The sequence below is a fragment of the Anser cygnoides genome, chromosome 12 (assembly GCF_040182565.1).
Source record: "Anser cygnoides isolate HZ-2024a breed goose chromosome 12, Taihu_goose_T2T_genome, whole genome shotgun sequence".
In the NCBI taxonomy this organism is placed as follows: Eukaryota; Metazoa; Chordata; class Aves; order Anseriformes; family Anatidae; genus Anser; species Anser cygnoides.
In genome coordinates, this window is record NC_089884.1 from 10308256 (window position 1) to 10332370 (window position 24115).

At 35.5% G+C, this 24115-nt stretch overlaps 1 protein-coding gene across 1 annotated transcript in view; it reads left to right on the top strand.

Annotated features, from left to right (window-relative positions):
* The window catches only part of LOC106033227 (transcription initiation factor TFIID subunit 4-like), a 146088-nt gene that overhangs the window by 38009 nt on the left and 83964 nt on the right, over nucleotides 1-24115 (top strand). Inside the window, 2 exon segments of the mRNA XM_013176598.3 lie at nucleotides 4275-4444; nucleotides 23633-23763. Coding sequence (XP_013032052.3) covers nucleotides 4275-4444; nucleotides 23633-23763 — 301 coding nt within the window.

Genomic DNA, 24115 nt, shown 5'->3' on the forward strand with positions numbered 1-24115 from the left:
GTGCACCTGCTAGGCAGGTGTTCCTTCCTAGAGAATTCTACTTCTCTACTAGTAGAGTCTAATTGGTAATAACCAACTGTATGTTCAGTCTTCCTTTGCCTACCCAAAAGACATGCATTCTAAATCCATTGCCTGTTACTACATTTTTATTTTTTTAAATAAAAGTTTAATAGCATAATTCTGACAGAACGCCTCAAAATGCGTGATGACGTATCTAATAAATTGCAAAGCATTGTGTCCCCTTGGGAATGACAGAAAGCTAATGCAGGTGTTAAATGGATAGCTTCAAAGATTTCGTCTCTGAATGGCACCTTAAGATTTAAGTTTCTTTATTTTTCCGAATAAATATTTCAAGCTCTAAGATGAGCATGTATTTTTCCACGTTTGTCAAAAAAAAAAAAAAAAAAGAAAAAGTGCTGATTGCAAATGTTGTGTGTCATTCCTTTTTGCTTATCAGTGGTAAGATCCAACACAGACCTTGTGGGTGATCCCTACGACAAAACAGGATTAGGGAGAAATCTCAAAATTAAACCTTTGAAAGTCAGAGTAAGCACTATATTAATTGCACTATTTTAAAATGTAATACAGTAGCTGCTGTTGCTGTAATTTCAAGTGACTGCATCCAACATTTTAGCTGATCTCTGATCTTGTGATGCATGGAATTTGCAGACTTAGTGTCTTGCCACGTGTATAGGGACTTTCCTTAAGAACATGAAATTTCACTTTTGAGAGAGAGGGGAATCAATGGTGGTATGCTGTCTCAGTTGTCTTACATATTCTTGTAGCTTACTTGGGAGCAGCCCAGTATTGCAGATTGGGACATCTTGGGCTCGAATCTTAAAAGTGCATGAAAAGGAAAATAGTATGCAATCATGCAATTAAGATTTGTTTATAAGGAAAATGCTACCAGACTTTTGTAATGGCTTGTCTTAATTTAAACAAAATCTTTGAAGTAAGTTACAGACAACTGTGCAAGTGCTTCACTTTTTTTCCTGAACATTATTTTCAAGTAAGCGTTTTTTGTAGTTGCATGAGTGTTTTTAATCAAGAAGGAGAGAGGAGGAGTTAAAAGAAGTTGAATATAGGAATGAACTCTTAAACTATTTTAAAACGTAGCTTGCATTTGGAAACAGCTTGGAAAACCATGCTGCCTACTTAAAAGTAGCGTTCATATTGGGATATTAGATTTATCCAATAAGGCTCAGATTTTAATTCAGTAAGACAGAAATAACTAATATGAGCACAGTCATTTATGCCAGCAAATGTGAAATAGTTAAATACTGTGCTGGGATGAAAAGGGAAAGACATTAATCATCAATCTAGCCAACCACTGGATGGCATCTTTGTTCCACAGAATGACTTCTGAAGACTCACTCATCTAGAGTTAAAAGTTTACTTTTATAGGAAATTGTACGGCAAAAATGCCAGCCCTCTTGTATGTATAAATGTGTGTGTTTCAGTATCCAAAACCAAGCTCTCCTTTGTGTTCCTCAAAGTCAAGAAGGATACTGATAGAGATTTTGTTATCAGACTGGAAAATCTGTAGTCCCAACTAAGATTAAAACATTTCATATCTATTTTCCTTCTAATGTAAAAGAAAAATAGACGTACTTGGCAGTAGTAAATTGTTGATATAAGATGGCAGGAAATTATTCTTTCCAAGAGTTACAGTGATGGTCTTATAAATACATGCTATTGCACTGCTTTTGATAACTTCACCAAAATTCTATTTTGTGCCCAAAGGAAAAAAAAAAAGTTTTGTTTTAGACAGTATTTTTATGTGCAACATGGCTGCAGATCTGTGCTCAAAATAAAATGAAAAATTAGAGTAGCTAAAATACTGAGCAGAAGGAAGGTAAAAGATTGATTGTATTTTCTCCATCTATTAACTAAAAGTACAGATAAAAAGTAACTTCCATTAAAATTTGTATTCTTTTCATTATACTCTGTACTGATAATTCATTTTAGCAGAGTTTCATAAGAACGAAATATTCTAAGAAGCAGAGTAGCTCATGGTGACTTTAGAAAGACGAGTACAATTATTTTTAAGTTCATGTGGCAAAATGCCATAGTTATTTTTATGAACGTGGAATAACAACTGTACTCTTTTAGCTCTGCATAATAGTACCTTTACAGGAGTTTACTAGGGGAAGAAATAAACATGATAATCAGTAAAAAGAAAAAGAATTCATGATTGAGATAGCAATGAGAAGGACTTCTATTTTTAGGCTATGAGATGTGGTTGCAGAAATCAATTAAATATGAACAAAGAATTGATAAAACTGCTCTGGATAGATGTTTATAAGGCTTCTCTTGAAACATGTTGATACCCTAAATAGACTGAAAAACTTTGAATTTTTCACTTTGTTCAAAGAATAATTTCAGAACAATCATGCAGAAGGACACTGATTTATTTCGAAAGTTATCATCTCTTTATATGAAACTTTATTTTGATCTCTTACCAAATTACTGATACTAACTGCTTTGAGTTCGTGCCCCTACTACAGTGCCTACCAAAAAGAAAAGGTAAAACTTGGGATTCTCAGGATAATCAAAGTTAAGAAAAAAAAAAGTTCAGTGAAAAATGAGATATTTCTTGCTATTACATGGCATAGCAGAAGTTTCAAGCAATTTTTGAGGTGTAAAAACTCTACAGAATAGCCTGATTGGGGAACAATACTTGATCCTCTTAACCAGCTGACCTTTTTGCTAATGATTACTCGGTGTTGTATACTGAATAAAGACTACTTTCTTCCTTATTAATTTCAGGAGAACGTTGATAGTTCTTATGTGCTTATGTGTGTTTATTTAGCAAACCTTACTGTTGTAATCACTGATTTCAAATTCTAAATGTTTTTCTTTTGCACTGCCCTTTGAGGTGAAACTTGTCTTGGGTTTTCAAATCTCATAAAGAACTTTGGGGGCTTATGTAGATTGTCCCAAAAGACTTGTCAGATGGCAAGTTTAGGGAGAAGTCAAGAATGCTATCTTGATTTTGTATGGATGAGTGCTGAAAGGAGATGAAAACACCTGAATAACCAGCTCCTGGAAACATGATCTGGAAATAGGGGAGAGTTAATATATTACTTATTGTTAGCCAGATTTATGTGCAATGCAGGGAGGATCTGGATTGTGGATTTCTAGATTTCTCTCCTTTCTTTTTTTCTCACACCTTACTTGTAGCTTTGGTTTTTACGGTAGGCATTAAAGTTTTTGGAAGGTGAAAGTGAGTATTCTAGGGTGCATAGAAGGGCATATATGTCATATTTTTTAATAAATCTTTTAAATTAAGCTTTTACTAGTTTGTTTAATGCAGTAGTAGGAGTCTGAAGTTGGATGTACTTGGATCTTTTCCATATATATATTCTCAAAGGTTATGTAGTTGCTCCTAGAAAACACTGAAATACAGCGTTAGTGTCATACATATCTCCTAAACAGGTAGCGCTAAAAACAGATGGTTTGTTTCCACGGTTATAAGTCATACCTTATAGGGGTAGGAGATAACAGATGCTTGGGAGATAAAGGTATGATCTGTCTTCTGAAACTCAAATTTTTCAGTCAATGCTTCCTCAAGCAGTTAGGAAGGGTATTGCAGGGCAAACAGTGGCTTGGGAAATGCTGCCATCATCTTCTCAAATGCAGCTCATTTTTTCTAAAACTAGACGGCATGTTCAACTGATTTTTGTACGTTACTAGAGAAAATAGTAGTGTATAGTCAGACCATGATCGGAAACCAAGCTTACCTATATACTCATCAGGGTCAAAAATATCTTCACCAACCAGTGCTGAAAACGCTTTGGTGCGCATTTTGATAGGCACATGTGAAACAGTGCAAGATTCCAAATTCATGTTTTTGTTTTTAGTGTCTCTGTGTCCTATTTATTTATTTATTTATTTTTTTAATGTATTTTATCATTTCACTCCCAGGTTTCAGCATAAAGAGAATTTTTGATCGGTCATTGGTGGTGGTGATTATTGCTCTTAGTTTCCTGACCATTCTGGTATCATTGCTATCACTGACTTGCAGATGAAGAAAAGACACCTCTGTCACTCCTTCTGTTAGAGACAAATTGTCCTGCTTCTGAAGGCTTCCTAATATATTCAGAGAAATAGTTATTTCTGAATTGAGAATATTTTGTATGAGAATTGAGACCCTGGTGGTTGTGCCTCAAACTGGCCCAGACACCAGGCATGTTGCATTTTGGCAAAGCAGTTAACATATAAAATGTATATATCACATGCAGAATTATTTTTTACTTCTATTTTCATTATAGAGATGATGATGACATCAATGATGTTGCATCTATGGCCGGTGTTAATCTAAATGAAGAAAGTGCCCGAATTATGGCTACCAACTCTGACTTGGTTGGAACCCAGATACAGTCCTGTAAAGATGAACCCTTTCTTGCTGCTATACCTCTACACAAACGCATACTTGAAATGGGTGAGAAACGTCCGCTCCTTTTGATAGTGTTTCCTTTTGTGTTATGTGGTTCTAAGTAACAGAATATGCTTAGCACTTTAGATTGTTAAAAATTGTTCTTTATGCATTGTATTACATAAACTTGTATCCTTAAACTTTCAAGGTTTTTATGATAAAAGTAACTTGGCTACCCCAAACTTGAATTAAAAAAAAAAAGTATACTGCTACTTTTATACTTCATGCTTTCCCCATGGTTTTTATATCCAAGGATCTCAAAACTCTTTGCAAACATTAATTATTTCTCACAATCCTCCTTCATGTTTTACACATGAGAAGATTGAAACAGAGGGGTAGAGTAAGTAGTTCAGGTCACAGAGGACACCTGTGAATAAGATTTAACATACTGCTGAAGTTATCTGTCAAGATTTTTTTCCCCATACAAACCAAATTCAGTTCCTAACACCTACATCTATTTAAGTTCATAGTGATATCTTAGAGCATTTTTTCAAAAAGATGTATTTATTTATCCTGACTAAAAGGTGTTTTTATTCACTCTGCCATTTGAAAACAGAAGTTAAAAACTTCAGTAGAAAAAATACGTTGTCAAAATTAGTGATGTTTTAAGATTAGTAAGTATGCCTAGAATATATTTCATATGACACACATGGTTAATATCCTATATATGTTCTGGTACCTAAATGTATCTTTTCATCACAATTTTTGGTAATATTTTAAGAATCATCAAAGTCTTAGGATGCAAAGCTCTAAGTGTTTGGGAGCATATATTTATTTTTTTCTTTTATAAACTCTTCTTATGTCAGTAGTTAAATTTATAAAAGCTTTTAGGGAATTAGTTGTCCTTACGATTTTAAAGATATTGTTACAAATCAGCATAGTTAGGTTTTTAAGATATTAGCGTTTTAAGGATACTTCTGAAATGTTATTTGTGTTTATGTTCATTGAATTAATGAAAGCCTTTTTATATTGCAGTTGCAGGCAAGGTTCTTCATTGACTTACTGTCAAGCTTTGCTTTGTATTTTAATTAGGTGCCTTTTAAGTTGAAGCTATTCTAAGAAATGAATCATTTTATATGCTTTAGTTATCATGCTGAAATGATACGATGATGGCATTATGTGACGCAGTCTGGGCAAGCATGTGCAATGTTTTGTGAGATGGCTTATTGACATCTGAGATGGGAAGGCAGAAAGGTTTTGATGAAATTCGGTTGAAAATGTGTTGTGAGCGATGCTCACATGATGGTTCATACAGGTGTAAGAAAACAAAAAGGAAACGGAGATGTAAAACTGTTAAAAAGAATGGGAAATCAGTAATGAATTTGCCATATAAGCCTTAATGAGCTGTCTGGGTGTAACAATTGCTGCACAACATGGAGCTGTAATTACAAGTGTAGGACTTACAGGAATCTGTACATACTTTAAGAGCCACAGAACCCATCACACTACTCATCACTGCCTTTTGGGGTTTGCTCCTCTGAGGAACAAATCCCTATGGCTCTTTTTGAAGCTTTATTGGCTTTGATAATTGAAATGAAACTTTCAAAGCTTTTAAAAGCAGCTGCAGGGATTTACTTCTCAAAAGCAGTGAATCCAAAAGAGCGGCCACTCCTAGTGATCTCCTGCAGCCACTTTTAGAGCTTTATTTTGGCTTTATATGAAGCCTTTTATAGTTTTGAAAGTGGCTGTAGGGTTCACTAGTGGCTGCTATCTGGGATCTATGGCTCTTGAGGAGAGAATTCCTTCAGCTGATTTTTGAAGTTTTAGAAGTTTGGTTTTCACTGTGTGTGGCCAGATTTGTTGATTGCATGGGACCACACACAAATTTGCTAGTTGTGCTACTGGGCACTTAAAATAACGACATTGTAAGATCACGACAACTCAGTCTTACCATGTGTTGCTATGCCTAGACACACCAGGACTAAGCAAAGGAGGCTGTGACCTTCTCAAGCACATTAGGTAAAGAAAGTATATGTGAGTCCTCATTCTTCCGTTTTTGTTATGCGTGTTGACAAACAAGATAAAATACATTACTTCTTCATTTTACCTGAATATAATTTAAACAGACCCTGTTTCCTACCTTTAAATCTATTCATATTTAATGATCACTTTAGTTTTAGGGCATGTTTTTAATGTTTTAGTAAAAGAGAGATTTGTGGTATGTACAGTATTAGGAAACTGCTCTTCTCTCCTTTCTCAAAAGCTAGGTCTTTCAAGTTTTCTGTAATATTAATCTCCTCCTCTCTTTTCTGAGTAACAGCTCTGTCGAGCAACTCAGTAGTGTTCCCCAAAGGCTGTTTCAGAGATTGTGCTTCCATTCACTAGAGTCAGAATATAAACTGCTAAAGTGAGAGCAGATGCTATTCAGTCTTTGGCAGTAACCACCAGCCAAATGCCTCAAAGTTATAGTGAAAGGTTTCTTAATATATTGTACGTTCTTATCTCTGCTGCTCAACTTGGCAGTGTTATCATCCAAAGTTTATTTTAAATCTAAATGAGTAATATTATTATTGATCCTTTTAAATGGAAGAAGTAACTGAAAGGTAATTCATGCAAAGATATTCATCCGCTTCCTTATCCAATTCTGTATCTAGTCATCTTTGGCTGGTAATCATTGCCATTTGTTCATGTAGGAAGACAGTGTTGCGACTGTTTCAAATTCTTCTTTGATGCAAAACCAAGAGTGGATATTTCTTAGTAGATAATGTATTTCTTTTGCTATTCCATACAGGATCATAAACTTTAAACCTTAATCTTTCTGTATGACAGCAGAATGAAACATATGCAAAGAGCTCTATGACTGCTGTTTCTCTTATTGGGAAGTCAAGAGGTGGAGATTGATGTTCTTCATGCACGCGCTGATGTGCATATAAATTTTTAAAACTTTTAGGCCTTTCACTTCATAAGTAAAAGGGTAATATTTCTTTAAAGGGCAAGATAAGCTGAAAAGTGCTGAAAAATCTGAGCTTTTTCATATGTTTTTCATGGGAAAGAAACAAGAAAAATAACTTTGTGCTTGTACTTGTTTCACTTCTATTCATTCATAAGTTTTTTGTTTTTTTTGGGGGGGTTAAAATGGTGTATTGGTTTCATTAGGTTTTAGAAGCTAGTTTTACACATTCTGAGTTTCCACTGTTTACCAAAGGGGGCAACACCTTAGTCAATAAAACAGTATGGCATAGCAAGTTGTTTTAAGAGTGCAGCTTCAGTATGGTTTGTAACAGTGTTGTGAAGATAGAAACTCCTTGACTCGGGAATTACTTGAATTGCAGCATTGTTTCTGAGGCTCAGCAGATGAGAATTAGGCTAAACTGTATTTTATATTTAATATTAGTTAACATTAAACATTAACAGCACATAAGGATGTGATAAAAAGGTGACCCTATTCATATTGCCTTATAATTAAGACCTTGGAAGGGAACAGATATGAAAGAGAAAGGGGAAAAATATTATAAAATACGATAAACAAATAATAACTAGAATTGTGTATAAATAAGAGTTGCATACAGTGAGATGAACAAGAAACAAATTATTAGCCTAATATCTAAATAACAGTCATTAACCTTATTCTTTATCCAACTCTGGTGAAACTGTTCTGGAGATTTTGTAGCAGTGCATGTTTGACTGGTACTTTTTTTCCTCATTTACTATTGTTTTTAATGGGAAGATGAGTTTTTCGTAGCATAATACATTTTTTTTTTGCATACAGAAGCCCTGACAATTATCTTCAATTTCGTCTGTTGTTGATGTCACTCAGCATGGGATGAAATCTGCTTTTCTTATGCAGGTTACTTTTTAAATTTCCACTCAGGACAATGTTACGTCCTTTACTGAGAAGCCTTCTTTCTGAGAATTGGTGGTCTCTAAGACTCTGCTAGGTGTTTGAGAAACTTTGCTGTTGATTTTGTGGTCACCAGAGCATGGTATACTCACAAGCTGAGAGTCTGCAGCAGAATATTAATCCCCACAGCTTTGTTTCAATTCTGATTTCCTCTCCAATGAGATGATGGCATGTTGCTTTTCCATGGCTATCCCTAAAATGTCACAATAGGTGGAGAATCTTAATCATAAATGTCTTAAAGCAATAATAACATAACACAAGTTTGGCATATTGTATTCCCTGAGTGAGATTTTTTCTTTCTCTTTTTCACTTCACTTTCAATGTTCTTCACCCATTTTTTTAACTTCAATTTGTATTGTTATGGAGTTCTGGCTAAACAGAATAATTACAAATGTGACATTCTAAGAAATGTGGGACTGGTTTGGCCATATGGAATCCATTTTAACCGTCCATCTTTTATTTTCAAATTATTTTTACCTAAACGTGTGTGATAAAAATATATTGGAGCATAATTTATGGTATTTTTATTTCACAGTGATTCATAATTATTTTTACATCTGTGCTAGAAAATTGATTTTTCTATAGGTTGTTTTTGAGAAATACTGCATTTATATCTGTTATCTGGCATTGATATAAATTTCCTTTGAAAAAAGTCTATTATGTTGACTAAATAGCATACACCTCTGACATTACTTACCAGAAAATTAGTACTGGATTCTCTTGCTTCGTCCAGATAGATTTTTAGGCAAGACTACACATAGTCATGCAGGGGATTTATTACGAAACTTGAAAATGCACTAATCAATCCGAATGCTTTTAGATCAGAAGTTAGGAGGTCTACAGTCATTCATGAAATGGCTTCAGAGCAGCTCAGCTTTATAGATTTAAGTCACTGTCTCTATCAGTGTAACAGTTGTAAGGTTAAGCTGAACACAATTTATAGATTTACATTTTTGTTACTTTACATACAGGATATTTTTAATTGTCTAATGAAATATTGATCATTGATCTGCTTGATTCTTTCTTCGTTTAGTCACATTTGAATTGCATGTCTGCTGTAGAAATACACGTTAAAACATAATGAAATAGCTTATCTGTGTTTCTGTATTCTGTAGTACAGTGAATCTACTATGTGGCATCACAGTGGCAGCGGAGTTGTATGCATATGTATACATTTTAAATAATTTGAATACTCTGGAGGGCATTTTATATTGCTAAACCACCTAAAAAGTGATTGGAATATCCTTCATGGAACCAGGCCAGTAGATTTCAGAGCCTCTGTTAAAAGCATTTGCTACTAGTTTAATAATAGAGGTGTTCTGTCATCTCTGTTTCATCTGTTTGTTTGTCAACAGTTGTATTCATGTTTGAATGAGATCACACTGTACTATTGATGATTGCTCTTTCACATACAGAGCAGTTCTAACATAAAAGTATACTTATTTCTGTGGTTGGTTTACTTTAGAGGGGTTTATAGCTGCTTAGAGTACAGTTGTGGATTCTGAATTTCTGAGCCATCAGATTGCCTGCAAACATATTTTTGTTTTCACTGCACTTTTTGTTGATCTTAGTTGTTTTCATTATTGACTTTTAACTTGTTATCCTTGAGTTGATTTGTCTTCAAACTGAAATATTCCTTTTAATATCAATTTTTTCCAACAGCATCTTTCTGTCATGATGGCCTCCTTAAATATCTGTGGACATAACTCTTGTGTTTGGAGATAGTTCTAATGTGCAAATTAGCCTATAAAGTGCTTGTTCTCCTTTAGCATAGCATTTTGAAGTTGTACGTTATCCTAACAACATACTTAGTCCAATTGAACTGTACCTAGACTGGTGTTTTCTGTGATTCTAGATGCTGCTTCTCAGGGAAAAGAAAAGTTAGGTATTGTACAATTACAAATTGCAAGTTATTGGGTATGCCATTTATATTACCCTTCTATAGTTCCTATGAACTTAAGTATGTCACCTGCAGAGGCACAATTGTGAAGATGTATCTAAATTCTGACATCTGAAATAGTAACTTCCTTAGTGAGTGCAGAGGTTGTTTGTTGGTTGTTTATATTTCCCGCTAATACAACACAAGGAATTTGCTATAAATTTTAGATTAGGTGTGCACTGTTCTCATCCTCTTATCAATCCTCACATTTATGATCATCTAGCTTAGTATGTTGAGATTGGGAAAAGAGTTTATTGTATTTAATAGCAAATGCGTTGTTTTGTATTGCAATTCATTGATTGCTAATGTTATAATATAAGGCAATTAAATGTTGTTTACATTTATTTTTTCTTTTTCAAAAAAGGTGGGAATATGTTCCCATCTTAGTATCAGCAGCAGTGTTGCCAAATAAACATAACCAGTGAGTATTTCAGAAGATTGTTAAACTGTATTGTTGTTCTTTCTTTAATAGGTCCATGATTAGACTTCCTGTTTTACAAGATGTCCCAACATGTGTTGGAACGGTAACTTCAGTACCACCTGAGAGCTTGGAGTCTGCCTTTCTGTGAAAGGTAAGGCAGCTTCTGTTCAATATTTTTGTGTATTTCTAAGGTTTTCTTTTTATTACTCTTATTAGTTCTGCAATGCTACGGAATCTGAATTATGTTTTTAACATGATCACCTCTAAGTGTCAGAGCTGATGTTATTTCATCAAACAGTACTTTGTCAAAATAAATGAGTATATGTTCAAACTATGATTAATTATGAAGAAAATGAAGCTATTTCTTCAATCATAATTTTTAAAGGTTTTACTCTAACTGAACTGAGAGCGTGATTATACTGGTAGCTTCCACAAATACTGGAGAATTTAAATTTTATTTTCACCATAATATCTTGCTTTTGTTTTATGAATGTAGTGGAAAAGCCTTCTTGAAAGGTCTTGTTCTTTCTGGAAGTCAGTTCTGGCCATCAGGGCCTTCCAAAATAAGTTGCTCAGCCTCAGAATAAGTTTGTATCTGGGAACTGAATTACTTAAATTTCTTGGTCTCTCCAAAGGAGGGTTAAATTAGGATCACCATTACATAGAGATTCATTCTCTACCAGATTCATTCATAAGGTCTATCTTCTATCTAGAAACAGATTTCTAGTAATAAATATAGGATGTAGAATAAGAACAATAAAAAGAAAACCTTAGAGAACCATTCAATATTGCAATAAAGCTGACTTACATTATCCCTGTAGGCAAACTCCATGCTCTAGAGGTGGTACTAATGTCCCCAAAACTCAACACATGTTGGAACATCTTTGTGGAGGAGGAAGTCATTGATCAGTGAGCAGTATCTTCGAGGATCATTTAAGGGGGAAAAAGTAAAAGGTAATAGTTTCTAAAATATATTGAAATATTGTTCACTACGTTTATTTGGCAATCCTGCTGCTCATACTAAGGTTGCAATGTTTTTGTTTCTTAAATTATTGAGCTACCTCATAAACTTCACTTTAGTCTTTCTTCTCCTTTGAATTATCACTTCAAAATGTTAATGCTCTGTAGGTAAGAATGTAACTTTCTGTTTTAATACATTGCACTTGTTAGTCTCCAGGCTGGTGAGTCTACTGCATACAAAGTCCAGATTATAGTATAACTCACCAATTTGTCATGTTTATCAGTGGTTATAATATCAAGAGTGTTTGACTGTGGTTCAACTAGTTTTGTAGTGTCTAAAGCAAGTCAGAGACAAATGTTGCAAATTTTGAAATGGCACAAAGACATTTTACTGGTAACAAAGAGGTATTTGCTGCAAGGAGGTAACTGTATCTCTGGATGTTGTGCTGGATGAGGTACCATCTGTTTTTGCACAGTAACATAAATATCTGATATAAACTATTGTAAAGCACAACTGTTTTGACAACATGGAATTACCATGTCTGATCTGGATTCATTTTGTAGTGGTGGATGATATGGTAATACACAGATTTAGTATTAATAAATGTGGCACAATGTCCTGATGTCACTTTTTCCTCTAATCCTGGACATAGACAGGCAGAGGTGCTGACATTTTCAAGTTCAGGTTATGGTCTTTGGTCTACCTTTCTGGTATCCTTTATAATTTCCTGTATTCTTTGTGCATATCCTTTCCAGGTGACATGCCCATCCTGCCTCCTTCAGGTGAGGCCTCATGTTGAACTAGTCTGCCTAATATCAGCGGACATCTCTAATACCTCTTCAGACATGTCATCTACAAGACTTTTATTGTGCCAGAGATTCTGTTTCTACAGGAAAAAAAAAAAGCCAAAATGTCTGTATTTTTACATAATTGCTTTAAAAGAACAGAAGCATATAGGCAAATTGTACTCGGTATCTATTTTAATCCTTACGTGGACGTGATTTAGAGTTTGTTCTGTTACTGTGAGGACCATATTACAGTATGCTAGCATCTATGCTTGTCCTCTCTGACATTCTTGCAGTGGTTTTTCCCTATCTCAGTCTCACCTAACATAGATGTATAATGACACGCTTCTCTTACTTAAGCCTAAGATCCTGGAATGATTTAGTATCTTTTGATCTTGGGCTTAGACATGGGTAAGAAGCACACACTTCTAGCCTGTGTAAAAGCAGGTAGACAATAAGTCCCCAGCTAGCAACTTCTCTATTGTTTTTTCAGGGACTCTTATTGGTGTCAATGCCATATTAGTTCTTTCTCATCTGGTCCCCATGACAATCTCTTTTGATCTGACTCTGTTGTAAGTAACCCAACAAAAGTGCATTGAGGCATGCACTATTATTTATAAAAGTAGTGAATGTATTTTCCAGTTCTCAGTCACTTTGTGTTTATTCTTGAATGTTCCTGAATGTCTTTGGACATACTTACTATTTTGTGTTGTGTTTATATTTTGAGAAAACTAAGACTGAAAAAAATATATATAACTGTAATCTGTATAGCCTGACTTGACTTGTTAAGACCTGCACTTACTTCAGTTCCCATCCCCTCCTCTTTTTCACTTGCCTAGCACTGTTCAGTCACAGCAGTACAGGTTATTGGGATCATAGGATAGGATCTGGATACAGATCCCAAGAAATCTTTGACCTTCAGCATAGGTCAAAGCTTTGGTAACTTCAGCATCTTCTCTTCTTTTGGGATGAAAATGATGTGCACATGAAATTGCACAAAGGTAGTCTTAAAAAGGAATTATTAAAAGAGAAGGAATTAAACATTAAAATCAAGGATAATGTGTTTGCTTAGGACATTGAGATTTTGATTCATTCTGAAAAAAAAAGGCATGATACAGTTCGGTTACAGAACAAGTAAGGAAAAAAATGAATAGCGGTTGCTTCTCTTCCTTCAGAGTTTACATTCTCTTTCTGTCCTGTCTGATCAAGCTGTCAGGCTTCTTGTCTGTCTGAATACCAAGTAATCTCTTCTGCTTCTATATGCGCTGCTTACATGTTCATGCTTCCCTGATTTGTGGCAACTGCTTCCATTTTCCAAGGCTCTGCTTACCTGTGCATAATATTGTTTGGTGACTAGCTTGATTCCGTTAAAGACAAACCACTAAGGATAATAAAAAGACTCTCTAGGAATGATTAATAGCTGCCTTTCAGCTGTTTAATTATCTAGCTCAGAGACAGAATTTTGGAAACTGGATTGTCTGGTTATATATATTTTAGGTCAGACCTCTTCTCAAATTAGTTCTTTCTTTTTGCCAAAAAGTATGAATTATGTGTGGGTTCCCAGACTTAAAGTCTTACTGAGAATTCTTAAAGAAGTAAAGGCTTTATTTTTTTAAATTATGTTCCTCAAAAAATGCTAATCATATACTAGGGTTAAACAGTTTCTTAAGAAATTCTTTTTCCACTTCATGAATTTTTTGCCCTGCTCCAAATCCCAGTGACTTGCTCAAGAGCTTTGAATCCACACAGAAAATAGGATCAAACCTTTTGGCCTTGATTACATGTGGATTTTGCATCAGTACAGCTATTTCTCTGACTCTTTTGTGTTAAAATAATTGTGACCCCCTAGAAAGGAGCTATTTTTCAGTTTGGTCTCATTTACAAAAATTAGGGATATCAGATGAAATTAAGAGATGAAGTTCAAAACAAGCAAAGCAGTGTATGTTTTTGCCAGATGATTAGTTAAGTTGTCAACTCTCTGTCTTAGGATGTTGCAGGTTCAAAAGATGACTTGAAAAATTAATCAGAAAAAAATCTGTCTTGAGGACGTAGAGAGTAAGACAGGATCTCTAGCTTAGAATGGTTCTGGACCTATATATTTTTTCAGTTATAATTGGACACTTTTATATACTTCTAGCAGCATCTCCCACTACTGCTGTTGGAGAATGGATGCTGGACTATATTACCCAGTATAGCTTTTCTTAACTTTTTATACAATTACATAAATTCAAAATATTCATTTTAGTATAATTTTACTGAATAAGTTAAATCCACTGTAGTACCTGAAAAAAGCTTTATGCGCAATTTTGTACTATGCATTCTCCTGCAGAGACTGAGCCTTAGCTGAATCTTACTTGGCTAAAATAATTTGGTTAGCATTTACTTTGGAGGAAGCAGGAGGAGAAGAGTGTTAAAATTATTGTAATATTTATTTAGATTTTTTATCCATTAAGTTACATTAGAATTGTATAGCTGGCTGTGCTTTATTCTGCTGTGTCTAGCACTAAAAATGGCTGTGTATTTTGGGGATTTTCATCTGTAACATGGATTTATTCATGTATTTTTTAAAAGTAACTGGTATTTCACCAATTTCTAAATTTCACAAATTGCTTCCTGGGGAATCATCTCAAGGTGAGTAGTCCTGAAATATTAGACCTCAGCAAGTCTTGAGTTCTGAAGAAGACTGTACACTTTTATCCAGAAGTGAGCTCATGAGATAACATTCCTCCTCTCATAGGATAAAAATTCTATTGTAAACAAGCTTACTGAAGTAATTAATGTGGAGTCGTCCATTGTTTTGTAAATAACAATTGCAATAAAATGTAGTTCTTTTTACCAAAGTCAACTTACATGAAGGTGAACTAGAAGTATAGCGTTGAACAATATTGGGTACTGGTTTACAAAATTTTTCACATGCTAGTTGAGATAGTTCAGGGTTGCTTTGGAGCTGTGGTATATATCTTGGCCACCTGCCCTTCACAGAAGGGGTGCTGGTTTGTACCTGCTAGAGGGAATCGTTTACCAAAACTCAAAGCACTTGGCACTAATTCTCTCTAGTTTGGCAGGAAACACTCCCTAGCCTGTGGCTTCCCTAAACATACTCCAGGCTATAGGTTCGTCAGAGGCGCCTGCTCAAACTACTTTGGATTTGCTGTTTTTGTGGAGGAGGTTTCTCTTTTCCTCATCCTGTCTCCCAGCACCAGACAGGCTTAACAGTGCAGCAAATAAACTTTTATTAAATTATTTATTCATTTAGTTAGTAAGACTTACAGTGGAACTTTTAATTTAAAGGACTGAAAACAAAAAATCACAGCTAAATTCATGACACTGTTTCTTTTGCCTGGGATCACTAGGTTATCTTATATCTTTAGGAATCTCTAATCCCAGTCATCAGAGCTAGTGATTTGTTGTTTGCTACATCACTCCAGTTAACAAGCTTACCCTTCAGTGCTTCAGGTTTTAATCCTTCAAGGTTGTCTGTGGCTCTGGCAGCCCCTCCAGCACGCCCCAAGCAGCCTCCTTAGTTTCTTCCTTTGTTGTGTTTCAACCCCAACTGTCTGGTTTAATGTTTAAGATCGAGTTTTCCCTTTGACAGCATTTGGAATTCAGTATAGATGGCTGAGGACACTGCTATGTGGAACATTGGTGTGGTGCTTAGGGACATGGTTTAGTGGGTAGACTTGGGCAGTGCTAGGTTAACGATGGACTCAATCTTAGAGGTCTTTTCCAGCCTAAGTGATTCTGTGTTCCCTGTTCTCAAGCCCTACCTGACTAGGTTGGTACGAGTAAGTTCAGTGATTGCCATTTTATGGCTCCTCAGGATGCTGGGGGTTCTTCGTGCATTATGGTTGTGTCTCCTTTGTGTTTAGTCAGCCTGGTAGTTAAATGTTGTTGCTCAGTGTAGAATGATTGATGTCATAGTATTAAACAAAGCACCTATTGCTTTCTGTCGATTTCATGACTTGCTTTTTGTAAAGACCACACATGGTGTGTCTTAGGGCATGCAAATATTGCTTGTGTTGTTTTAGATGGGGAACTGCTCACCCTTTCTTTCCCATTTTTTTCAACTGTTAGCCTTCAGAAGTTTCTGTATAGTGTAAGCCTTGAACAGTGACATTGTACTTAATGATGTGTAATTTTACAGAGATGGAGGTGTTTTAAAATGTTTCACTGTTGACTCCTACAGCAGAACTATAAAATCATCACTTCCCCTTATGCTATTAAAACAGAGGAATGGAATTTATTAAAGAAGTTTATCATTTTAATGTTTTGGAAGTTTGCTGCAGATATTTAGGGGGTAGTTTTTCCAGTACCTGTTTTTTCCTGATGGGAAAGATCACAGAGGGATAGAGACCTGTAAAACTGTGGTGGTTCTGTTGGGATGAATGAGGAAGGGTGCTTGAGCCTATAATCCCAGGTGCGATCCAAGGCATAGTCAAGTACTTATGCTCAGGGGTTGGGGTACGTAGATATGACCAGATGGATCTTTGTTGCATTCTTTGAGATCTGATGCTGTTGAAGGAGGTTAAATAAAAGTTTAAACAAGTAAAGAGTATCCGTGATGCAAGGGGAAATACTTTTGTGGTTTGTTTCTGTCTTGCACAGTGCAGGCCAGCTGTCACAGCAGATGAGGCCTGGACCTAAGAAATCTGGTTGCAATTGCAGCTTGGGCCAACATTTAACACAAAGAATTTAAACTTTAAGAAGTTGCTCCTGGATTTAAATGATAGCAGTAAGTGCTTTCTGCAGTTCTGGCTGACCTGTGGTTAAGGGCAAATAGAGACTAATTATGCTCTCTCCCAGTGTTTGTGTTGAAGGACAAGACAAATTCAAGACCTAAATACATGCTGTTTAACTGTTTAAAACCAGTTCTTCAAGGTTTTTCTGTTTTAAGTGTAAACATAAAGAGGTTTTATACAGGCATTCAATAATTTATCACATCAATAATCAGTCAGACCTAATGTTTTACAAATAATTTTTTTATCTTTGATCTCAATCCTGTCAGGACTCTTTAAGTATAAATTATTAAAGTAACTTTTTGATTCTTTGAAAGCCTATCTGCAAAGATACTATTTTTTTCCTGCTTCTCAAATAGGGCAGTACTCTCCTTATGATTTATTTCAGTTTGTTTGATCAATAAAATATAATTAAACTTCTAAAGCACAGCAAAGCCAGTACCTCCCAGATAGGTAAGCAGATATCACTCTTCAGAATTTTCACTTCTTGGGACCTGCAAGTTTTTGATGACAGGGTTTAGGTGCTTTTGTGTTTGTAAAAAAACAACCTTGTACTAGTGACATATATGCCAATACCAGAATAATATTGCTGAATGCTTATTCCCTCAAGGTTTTTGTAACTTATTTGCAAGTTCTAACTTTATAGAAACTACTGCAATATCTCAAACTTTTAAGTAGAATATAGTTTATTTGTAGCAAAAATATTCCAATACTTATACTTGCTTCATATGCTGTCTCATACACTGTAGAGCTTTATTAAATGCTGACTGAAGCATGGTTTACTACTAATTATCTCAAATGCATAATTATGAAATAATATATAGGCAGACTTTATTGTGCTGTTCTATAAATGCTTGTCAGCTTAGAAATTTGTTCAATTTGGGGGGTATTAATTTGTGATTCCTCATATTTTTCATATATGATAATGTGACTCAGCTTACTGCTTTAGTATTAATTGATACCTCAGAGGAGGGGTTGAGACTGAGTCCTGACATAAAGAATAGAAGTGTTCATGCTATCAGTCATCAATTCTTGATCTTGTACATTTCTGATACAGCAGAATTCTGTCAAGAATGTTTGAATGAAGAACATGACCTTAGTTATGCTTTTAAAAATATAAAAACTCAAATCCAAGTGAAAAGATTGGTTAAAATTATAGCTTGGAGCATTGCTTTGCTTCAGCTCCATTTTTGTTATCATCCTTGATGATGTTTTTTATCATAGCTCTAGGAAAAGTTCAGAATTACATTGCTAAAGTCATTTTAAAGATTTGAGGAGTATGCTTGTTGTTAAAAATGTTTAACAAATGTATTATTTAAAAGCATGCAACTTTTTTCAAACTATGCATTTCCTGATGTTTTAAGTGTGCAGCACTGTACTGCTTGAGAATGCAGAATTTGAGTTACAAAGCTCCAAGTTAAGATGTTCACATTATTAACCTTAAAGCACATTAAGGAGAACAGACACAAAAGTGGGGAAGAATTATTTTAATTTATTTTTGTTTATTTTTATTTCTTTATTTAAAAAAAAACATGACAGCAGTCTGTTGATAGAAATTCTTTTAGTTAATTCTTAGTTTAACCTTAATAGTTAATTCTTTTTTTTTTTTTAATCTTAATTTTCTCTTTGGATTTTATGTGTCTGTATGAATGTAAGTATATATATTATGACTACTTTTGCGATGACCAGATAGTGCATCTAAGACCAGGATCTAGAATTCTGGGACCTAAAAAATATCTGTAGTCAAAGTCACTGTCAAGTGATGTGGTTAGAAAGATAACTTATTTATGAGGTTATTTGTGTTTTATGATATAATTAAATATCTATATGTAAAAAACTGCATATACACATTTCTTAAAACTGTAAATTATATTTCTTTTCCCCTATCATCAGTCTGGTTATTTCTTATTGTGATATTTTAATGGACTGCGCAAATGTTAATCTTGTGAAGGGAATAGAAAACTTTCTGAATTAAAATTGGGAAAAATAATTACATACACTAGGAAACTGTCTTGGGAATTTCCTATTTGAGATCAGCATTATTTTCCTTTGAAGGCAGACAGATTTCCACTATGCTTTGTATAAATGGGAGTGAATGAAGCTTAGGAGGAGATATGTGATGAAGGAAAAGATACTAAACCTTCAATATAGAAACGTATAAAAATTAACAGTTTCCAGCCCTTTGCTTGGAATCAGTTTCTGCTTCTTGCCATTTTGTGTGCTTTATGAGATGGTGTCTTATTGCTACTTTTGCTGCTTTAATTATAGTTGGCTTTAAGAATCTAGTGAAATAGCAGAAAGAAAGAAAAAAAATGTAAAAAAGAAGTCTCTTAACAATGTTATCAGAACTTCTCTTTAGTCAGAAAATCAGTAAGGCAGTATGCATGACCGTTTATGAGAGTATTTCTAGGCCAACCTTTCCAAGTATAGATGAAATTGTTGTTTCAGGAGCATATTGGTAATTTTCCCATCTTTGCTCCAAGTACAATCCAGGTATTTAAGTAGTGTGCCAAATCTTCATGTAGTATGCAGCTTTGGAATGTACCCTGCTTCTGATGTCCTATGCTAACAGGACTTTGACTAATATAATTTAGAGCAGGGAAGACATGATACTTCCACACATGATAAATGTTTTGGATGACAAGTTGACTTTTAAATTTATCATTTTGTAGTCTGGTTTCTTGACACTAATTCATTTTTGGGGAAATTTGTGTTGTATTCTTTCTTCCTTAGCCTGCTTTCCAAAGAAAGCTATCCTTAAATGATGGAGCCGTCTATTTGCCTTCCTTCTCTCTCCCTGAAGATAATTTTTGAATCCATTGATAAATCAACAGCTAGATAGCCTTGTGTGTGTTCCAATTGAGGGGAAAATCAATTTTTTTTTCTTCTCTTTGCTCTTCTGACTGGTTGGCTGCCAGTCAGCACTCTTGTACAGACTTGCCTCAGGGTGGGCTGGCTGTGCCCAGCTGGTAAGCTGGACAGTTCTGGGCTGGGAGACATGCCAGGGGGTGATCTTAGATGTATGAGGGAACTAAGGGTATTGTTGATAATAAGGGATAACAGGAATATGGGAGGAAATTGGACCTATTTCAGGGGGGGAACATGGATCATAGAATTATACAGGTTGGAAGAGAATTTGAGTGGTTATCTAGTGCAAGTTTTTGCTTATATCTAGGTCAATATGAAATTCAGACTAGGTTGTATAGGGCTTTGTCCAGCTGAGTCTTAGAAATGTGCAAGGTGGAAGATTCTACAGCTTCTGTGTACAAGGTGTTCCAATACTTAATGAGCAATTCTTTCCTATGGCTAGTCAGAACCTCTGCTGTTTCAGTTTATGAATTTATTTCTCATCCTTACTGCAGGCATCTCAATAAAGAGTTTGACTCCATCTTCTCCATTACTTTTCCCTTAAACTCAGGTTCTGCTCATATAAATCATATAGTCCAACCCTGTAACAATCTTGGTGACTTTTCCCTGGACACAGGTTTTCCAAATCTTTCTTGTACAGGGAGACCCAAAACTGACTGCAGTATTTGAGATGTGGGCTGAATGAAAAGGAATAGTCACTTCCCTTGATATACTGGCTACTATTGTTTTGCTGTTGGTACAACCCACTACACTGTCTTCATTGGTGCCAGGATGCATTACTGAATCATGGTTAGCTAGTTGCCCACCAGTTTTTCACATACTTCCATCAGCACTGCTACTCTCTCTGGCAGGCAGTCCCTAGCCTGAATCGTTGCAGCGAGTTAGTCCGTCCCAAGTGCAATGCTTTGCATTTAGTCCTCTGTGAATTTCATGAAGTTCCTGTTGGCCTACTCATCAGGTCCTTCTAACTGGCAGCCCTTCCCTTGAATACACTGACAGCAACAGGCAGTGTGGTGTGACCTGCAGACTTTATGGAGATGCTCTGTCTCCCTCTCTGTGTCACTGAAAAAGATATTAAAAAGGGTAAGTCCCAGGACGGAATCCTGAGAGACTCCATTCACGACCGGCCTTCAGGTAGCTTTCTAGATTTTTGAATATTGTTTTGAGGGATTTCAGGAGCAGAAAGTCTCACTGGTTTATTGCCAAGGCTGATGAAGAGGGTGTAGGACAAGAATCTTTGCGAAGCAGACATTTCAGGAAATGAGCCTTTGATTATAGGTGAAGTTCTATAGGCAAAACAAACTGCATAATGGTTGAGTTGACTTACAGCAGAAGTGCTGAAAATAAGGAAAATCTTTATCACAAAAAAAGTGCAAGATGGTGATAGGTCTTAATTATGAAAGCATTATTAATTAAATTCAAAGCATTACAAGTATGTTCATGTGTTCAGAGAAGTTAGGTAGCTGCAGTTAAACTGCTGAAATTCAAAGAATTATTTTAACAATTATTCATTCATACTCTTAACTAGAACACCTGGCAGAATTTTCCATTGCTAACCTCTTTTCTAGATACTATTTAATTAAATCTCCCTTTTTACTTGCACTTTATCTTTCAGACTCTTTTTTTTTTCTCTTTTTTTGATTGATAGCTTTGCTTGTGCGTTTGCATAATAAAATGGTGCATGCTCAAATAGTTCTGGATATCGCAAGCCTGACTTGCACAAATAGCTCCTACCAATATGAATAGTCCTACTGACTTCAAGGACTTAATTTGCATGAGTAACGGTTGCAGCATTGGGATCTTAATGCGTATGTCTGCTTTCCATTATATGTTCAGCTTTCAGCAACTTCAGTGGAGTTCCATCTCTATTACAGGGGACAAATTGGGCACCAAGAAAGATGTAATTTTCTTTAGCGATAAAGCAAAAATCAGTTAAAAAGCATATATACATATTGCTAAAATCCTTAAGGTATCATGTACAATATGAAGTCAGTGATGGCTTAAGTTAGTTTAAGAGATAACGACTTCAAAGAATCATTAAAAAAATTAATATCAGAAATACATGACACAGAGAATTCAGCTCTGGGAAGCGGGGGAGTAATGTACTGTAGTGATGTAATAAAATATACATTTAAATAGACACTGCAGATCAAAAAAAAAATAAAAAAATAAAAAAAGGGAGTGATGGGGCAAGGGAGAGCTGCAGGAAACATAAGCTCTCAGGAGGCTTGGTGCAGGCCTGGCTGCAGTTGACCTGAATCCAGCAGGCTCCTGACGGGCGCCCCAGGGCCGCGGAGGCCTCAGCGCCCCCTGGCGGAGGAGCAGGGCCTGGCCTGGCGCTGACAGGAGCCCAAGGCGATGCCAGCTCCTCTCAGCTCACCTCGCTGACTTAAAACAAGTCTCTGCACGCGTAAGGCCGCTGCTCACTTACTTGTCTTCATTTTTTTAGACGTGTGAGGGTTTCTTGCTCTTGAATTTGGCTGAAAAAAGATAGGAATGCGTCACAAAGCAAACACACATTTTAAGGCCTCTCACGGTTGCATTTGTTCGGGGATCTCCTCCCACAAATGAAGATGACTTTTCTAATGTGCCGTTCAGGGAACACTCCCCCAGATACCCTCAGACAAATTTCCTAGAGTGTTTCGCGTATACATGTCACAAATGAGTGTATTCACGAACAATTTTAAGATGTACGGTCATTTCAAGAACTAATTCTCTGTGAGCAGAATATTTGCTCCTTCATGGTGAGTCAAATCCAACAATCAGTACAGAATGCATCTGCTGAATTTTTTGAATATAAAATACATGTGTGTTAACACATGGTTTTCTGTGCAGGAAACTGCTTGTCCCACTGGGACTACTTGTGTCTATGTCTTCAGAGGGCTATGGCTTATTGTAGTGCAGGTATTCATGTAGCTACAAATTTATATCTAATATGTACTAATTATTTTAAGGAGTTTTGGAATTCTTAAGTACAACCCATATTCATGCTTCTGTAGCTTAGGTGGTTTTGTTTTTGTATATTTCAGTGCATTAGATTGTAGAATGTTGTTTCTCATATAAACTCGGCACAAAGTTTCAACTGTCGAAATAACTACAAACATGTCGGTTATCAGTGTTTGGGGCACAACGGGTGCTTTAAAGAACTATGGTTAATATGACTATTTCCTCATATGCAATTAAAGAATAGTTTCTTTTTAATGAATTTTTATTATCAGTAGTATGTCAATAATGTAGGCTAAAGTATGCAACAGTATGCTTTGGGCCAGCAGCCTGATCTCCTTGACATTGAAATTAATCTGCACTAGTGTTTCTGAAAATAAAGGAATTGCTTTTTCTTGTGAACAGAGAACTCAAATTGCCTCATACTTTGTTAAACTTTGTTTTAATAAACTAGGATAAACTGCAGTGAACTTCTTAAATGCTTTCTAAGGGGTAAAAAAGCAACTCTGATTTCTCTTTCAAACTTTGAAGTGCAATCACACCTGTTTTTAAGGAGTAATGAATATATCACCAAAGCTGCATACACTGTCAAAGATTTTTTGTTGTTGTTGTACAGGAAAATAAAGTTTTAGTTTTTCTTTAGAGTTCCTTTTGTGAGGGGTAAGCTAATTTTCTTTTCTTTTGTTTTGTTTTGCTTTAGCTAAAAAATTAGGAATTACTGATGTGCCAGCTGAGGTGGTTACTTTTATTTCCCATGCAACACAAAACAGATTAAGAACAGTGATAGAAAAAGTAACGGTGATAACCCAGCACCGCATGGAATCATACAAAGTAAGTGTGCAAATAAAGCCATTGGATATTATATAATGATGCAATGTGGCACATTTTTTTTCTTCGCACACAGTAGGTGTTTTGTGTTCGTTTTCTTTGAGTTTCAATCACAGATTTGTCTACCTCAACAAATAGGAAGTGTTGTGATGATGACACTGCTTGACAAACATGTCTTTCTTCTCTATAATAGATTTTGTGTGTAAAATTATGTTTTCCTCCTGTGCAGAAGTGTCTAGCAGGTAACATCTGTTAAGCTGTTTCTGCTCACGGATAGTGACCGAGACTGTTGATTCTTGATGTCTTCTCTTTTGACCAAGATAACCATAGATTGGATCAAAATTGCTTCAATATA